The sequence below is a fragment of the Rhipicephalus sanguineus genome, chromosome 3 (assembly GCF_013339695.2).
Source record: "Rhipicephalus sanguineus isolate Rsan-2018 chromosome 3, BIME_Rsan_1.4, whole genome shotgun sequence".
NCBI classification, from domain to species: Eukaryota; Metazoa; Arthropoda; class Arachnida; order Ixodida; family Ixodidae; genus Rhipicephalus; species Rhipicephalus sanguineus.
The window spans coordinates 180,314,330-180,320,329 of record NC_051178.1 but is presented as its reverse complement, the minus strand read 5'-3'; the positions used below and the strand labels follow the sequence as shown (position 1 = coordinate 180,320,329).

At 47.6% G+C, this 6,000-nt stretch overlaps 1 protein-coding gene across 1 annotated transcript in view; it reads left to right on the top strand.

Annotated features, from left to right (window-relative positions):
- LOC119386144 (zinc finger CCCH domain-containing protein 13-like) overlaps positions 1-6,000 on the top strand; it is a 45,087-nt gene that overhangs the window by 13,829 nt on the left and 25,258 nt on the right. Inside the window, exons 9-10 of the mRNA XM_049414231.1 lie at positions 1,218-1,317; positions 3,076-3,449. Of these exons, the coding sequence (XP_049270188.1) occupies positions 1,218-1,317; positions 3,076-3,449 (474 nt within the window). The remainder of the gene's footprint in view (positions 1-1,217; positions 1,318-3,075; positions 3,450-6,000) is intronic.

Below are 6,000 nucleotides of genomic sequence, written 5' to 3'. Positions count from 1 at the left end.
AATATTCTTAGGAATCCTCTCAAATTTTTTTTCTGCAATTTCGCTTCGAAGCATTCGAACAATATTCTAGAAATATTCGAGAAATATTCGAAAAATATTCGATTCAATTCGCACTCACACCTCAACATTTGAATTCGCTTCGCACCCAAAATTTTGCTATTCGCACAGCTCTACTTATATATAAAGTGCTCCGAAAGTTGTGCATACAGTCGAACTCCTCAATAACGAAATCGCCGGGATAGCTATTTTTGTTTGTTGTTGTGAGAATTTCTTTGTCGTAAAAATAGGAAAATATGTGAATCAATTACTTCACACAACCAAAATTTATTTGAAGAAGTAACTGATCTTGCTCTGTTTCACGTTAGCTTTGAAGAAGCCTGACGGCTCGAGCGTCGCACCTTAATGAGCTTTGCATGGCTTCGTCGTCATGGGGAATGAGGAAAGTGCAAATGATGTCAAAAGCGTCAAGAACTTTGTGCGAACTTACTTCGGCCAAACAACACTGCACGTAAGCAAAGTGCGGGAGGTCTCAGCATGCACACGGAGAGGCGCACGGCAGCAAGCAATTAGGCAGTCTACAGTGTGTCTGTCGGCATGACACCACTTTCGTGGGTGTCATCACTTGAAAAGTCATGAAAATTTCGTTATTGCGGGAGGGCTTTTTCAAATCACGTCGCTGTTGAGAGGGGGCAAATGCATTGAAATCTATGGGCGTTCGCCAGGGACACCATGCTTTTTTGTTGCTGTGAGGATTTTGTTCTTGAGGGCTTTTGTTATCGAGGGGTTTGGCTGTATGAAGGTGTCCTAACTACTCCAAAGATAAGATTTTTTTTTGCTCCAGAAATTGCTCCAAATGTCACTTCACGAGTGGCACCACTGGATACTGAAATAGGAGGTAGTGAGGACACTTAGCTTCAGTGTTGTGGTATGAAACGACAGTGAAAACTTGTGAAAAGAATCCTAAGGGGTCTCAGGAGTAGTCGGAAAGAAAGCCGACAATGAAAGGTAACATATGTAACCTGGAGCTGAAAGGGCTTTCTGTACTTGCGCACACAATTTATGTCCCCTACGCCCCAATATCAGACTGTGCCCCAAAACTGCAAGGAAGTTTGAAATTTCTTCGCTGTACAAATTTCTTCGCTGTTTTCTCCAATTATGCAATGCACCTTTTATGTATGATATTGCATTGACACCGAGTTTGTCGTTTCTATTTGCAGCAACAAAGGGCCACCTCCACCATACCCACCTGGAAAACCGCGAAAGAAAAAGAAGTCTGGCAAGAGGCGCAGGGACCGAGAGAAGCAGCTGAGAGCTGAGGCATGCAATATGTTTCTGTGATTTATGTGGGATTAACAACCACTAAAACGCAGGCAGACATATCCATCTTTGTGGTTTGTCACAGTGTACTTGACAATGCAGGAAACTTGGAAGACTTGCAAAAAAAAAAAAGAAAGAAAAAACAATCCCGCCAGTTCCACTTCGCGAATACTGTCGAAACAGCGAAGCTGAAGCCCCTCCTTCATAAGGCTATCATACTTCTATGTTTTTTCAAGTCTTCTCTTCATTGGCGCTTAGCTTCGGCCTCTCTCGCGTGAACATCACGGTTGGCTCGGCAACGACATGCCCGTTCTCGCTGACGCCCACGTGGGGCGGCTCCTTCATCAGGGGAATGGGAAATGTTTGCCATTCTGAAAGCGCAATATCCTGAACACTGACACTGACACGCTCTTTTATGCTCCACTGAGCCTCGCTCTCACCCGATCTTGGCACGTTTCTCGAAGGTTGACCCCTCCTCCGAGCCTCGAGATCTTCCGCCCTTGCCTCTTGTAGCACGGTGCAGCCCTCCCCTTCCTACCAAGCTTCACTCTTGCCACACTGCGAGGCCACATGATCACTGCTACGCCACCGGGTGGGGAAGCCTCGACTAAGAACAGCTTCACTGTTAAAGGGACCAACAACCGCTCAGAGCACGAATTGAGATAACCCCTACTAATACAAGGATTGTCTATTGTATTGTCGAAAACGAATCCTGTTTTCTTTTCCATTAACTGCGGATTTATATTTTTATTTCCTCAATCAAAATTACTTTTGGTGCCTCTGGCAGCAAGAAAGTGAATGTGCACATGTACCTATCACAAGACCTTTTACTGGTGTATGCTATTAATTTCCCTATATTAGCGTTGAAATACAGCACACTTTTTATTAAAATCTTTTCTAATGTAAAACGTGCAGATATGCATTCATTTTCACTGAGCAGAACAATGGCGTCACCTTTGCTTGACGTATGACTTGATGCTCATGAGCGGCAGCATGAACGTTGTTAGTTGAGGGCCTAGCTCATGAGCTGGTAAATAGATCTCATGTGACGACGAGCATTTGGAAAACTTATTCTACCTGCTTTCTGTATTCCAAAACGGTTGAAATTGTCAATATGAAGATGGTTAACCACAGTTTAACCCACTCCTGTAAAAGCAAAACCTTGAGCATAATGCGAGAGGGCTATCGGCATAGCTATCGCTTCACAGCGTTGCTGGAGGACATGTACATACAATTCAGGGGCTTTTCAGATAAAACAATACTGCCAATAAAATAACCACGGGCTTTTGGGATTAACCACTGCAGCTACAAACACTACGAAGGGTGAGCTTTCTATTGCGCCGTAAAAAATTGTGTCGAGAAAAATCGGTCGTCTGTCCTTTTAAAAGTTGTTTCCTATGACTCTCTGCCATCTGCAGTCAAAGAATGTGGCTCCTCTGTTATTTATGAAGAAACAAAAGCTTATGTGTGCATTATCAAGTGCCATTTATAAGGTGGTTAGTCTGACTGAGCCTGCTTCTACGGTTTGTCAAAACAGATGCCAGTTTTAGTCTCGGGCAGTTCAATTATTTTTACAATGCAGAGGCGATTGTAAGGGGTACAGTCAATCTCTCTTATTTTTACCATGATGGGACTGACAGAATCAGTGTAATTGTTCAACGGGTTTAATTACCTAAACGAGACGCAAGATAAAACATGCCGTAAGTTTTCATTTGTGGACTGGATTTGTAACGGCGTCTTGATGTTTTGATTGCACAGCGTGCCCGTGTTGCCCAGTCGCATGGTGCTGCACCATTTCCGGAGAGCCCGTCGCCAGAACGGCCGCTGTCGCCTCCGTCGTCACGCCACCGTGGGAACCGCGAAGGAGGCGTGCGTGGTGCGCCACCCTCATCACGCAGTGGGCGTTATGGGCCGCCTTCCTCTGGCCGCTCCCCTCCTCCTCCACGTGATGCTACAGCTGTTGCCCCTGGACACAGGAGCACTGGCCCTCCCTCCAAACGACCTCGCCGAGAGTCGCCACCGCCACCCCCTTCTTCCAACCCCCCTCAAGGAGACAGTTCTGTTCCTCCGCCCCCACCAGCTGCTCCGCCATCCCAGCTGTCGTCGAGAGATTCTCGAAAGAAAGACAGCGAGTGAGTACTGCTTCGTAGCACTTTATGGCATCATTTCTAAAAGAACATTTTAGTGTAAGAACTGCAAATTACTGTTACCATTGGGAAGGTTGACTGCAGTAAAATTTCATTTGGCTGAACATATAAATGATTACTACAGCATAGACCGCTTATAACGTAAGTCGCCGGAGTCGCGAATATCCGCACTATAAGCGGTACCGCACTATAACCAAAACAACATTTTTGAAAGGTTGCACGTGTGCAAAAAATAACCAACGGGTAGGCGCGCGATTCTGACTATCGAGGCATGCAACTGGGAGGTAAGTTTGCGTCTGCTTACATTTGGAAATGTTGAACGGTTAGTGTCCGCGGACCTGCGGTGCCGACATAACGAACGCAGAAAAAATGCGCCGCCACGGGAAGTCGCCGCGGTAGCACACTGCGTGTGCGCCATGTCGAAAACGGTGGCGACGACAAACCACCACTCAAGTGTTTCACACGCACGCCCGCGTTTTCGTTAAAGATGTAAGTCACCCCTTCTAAATGCAACAACTGCAAAATGTTTCATTGACTTGGCACCAAACCGCAACTTCTGTAGTCCGCGGCCGCCGACATGGCAGCTAGCGCTCGTTAGGCCTAGCGTGCGCGTTGCAACTTGGCATGCCGCCGCGAGAAGCTTGCCCTAGGCAACACGGAGATCGGGCGTAGAAGAGATCGCACTTGCGAGCTAAACCGAGGGCATCACGCGTGAAATGCAGTTTCGGTTCACGGTCGGGAGAACAGTCGCGGCAACTATCCTGAAAAAGTCTCTCAAGCTTGTAAGTCCGCCTGTTGGTGGCAAAGGCGAAAGCTCAATTGCGTCTCAAAGCATTGTTACTTACGGGGGAACCGAGGTTGCACGCGCGATATCTGCGCTCTACGACGAAGCAACTATTTTCCCGACGGAGACAAATAAACGCGCTCTTGATGCGGAAGCGGGCGCCCGTGCGTAGCGGAGCGCGCATGTCATGCGGCCGGGGCAAAGCGTGCATGTCAAGGGGGCAAAGGCTTCTCCGTCGGCCATGCAACCGCTCCCCCTCCTCACACCACGCACCCGCGCCGGGCTGCTGCCTCCCACCGCCATCGCTTTTTTTTTTCTCCCCCCGCTCCTTGTTCGTTCGTTCCGTGTCCGCTCCTCCTTCGTAACGCCGTCGCCGCTCTCTCCCCCGCCGGCGCATCTCCGCTGAGAAGCCTGCTTGCTCCCTCGCATCTCTGAGAATGTTCCGGCAGCCGCATTATAACCGGTCTTTCATCTCGGGGGACTGCACAATAAGCGGTATGCGTATACATGGAGTTCTATGGGAGGGTAAACGGGAGTCAGAAAAAACCGCATTATAGCCGGTACTGCACTGTAAGCGGTTACGTTATAAGTGGTTTGAGCTGTATCTGTTTCTTTGAGGTGTGCGCAAATGCGCAGGTCTCATACGAAGCAGGCTGACGGCAACTTACAGAGGCCTCAAAATGTGCTCAGACTGCTGTGCCTAATAACACAACCTCTAGTGGTCATCTAAGAAGAGTTTAGCTCAGTTGAGTTTAGTTCGTTTGAAGTGTGGCTCATCTACAATCATATTTGCAGGTGGGAAACTCAATTTGGTTCTAAACTGATAAAACACCAGTGGAAAACATAAAAAACAAGAAGAAAACGACGGGACACTCTTCTCGTTTTTCATGTTTTCTGCTGGCGTTATATCAATTTTAATGATGTACCAACTCCTTGCTGCTAGAATTTGATTGATTGGCTGAATGTATGAGTTTTGCTTTAATTTGATCTTTGGGGCTTCTAACTTGCATCCAAACCAATGTACATAAGCATTTTCTAGGCTTGTGTGAATATTCGAGTACTTCGAATATTCGAACAAATGTTACAGTATTCGAATTCGCTTCGAAACGAATTTAAATTATAGGAAATTTCGAAGTATTCGAAATGAGCGAATAGACATATATACACCACATGTAACCCTCTGTAAAAGTGGTTTCACTGCAGTGGAGGTGTGCTATGCCGTGAATACACTTTTCCAGGAGAAATCCGCACTGCCGCGAAGCAAAAGAAAAAGTCACAGTTTCGCCGCAACGGCGAAGCAATGATTGCGATAGCAATAAATTGTAATGTAACGCGAAGAACGGAAAGCAGCTCGAAATTGCCAGCGCATCGCTCGAGCCCAAAGGACGCACGAAAAGAACGCACACAGGACGAGCGCGAACTAATGCGTCACAGCTCGACACTTGAAGCGCACTGCTCAAACATAAAGCAGGACGCACGAAACAAACGAACAGGGACACACAAGACGAGCGCGAACTAATTGTCACAGTTGTTACTTATTTCTGTTTGAACAGCGCGCTTGTTTCGCAAACGCGGCCGCTGCAGCGAGCGAAGCGAAGCACCCCACCGGCCGCCCCTTCTTTCCTTGAGATAAGCGCACGAAAGCGACGACGCCCTGTAGAGCGAACAGCAACGGTGTTCGTAGGGCAGGGGTGGGGCGACGATCTTTAAAGTGCGCAACACGCGCGCACGTCGCGCCATCTATGTGGCCAC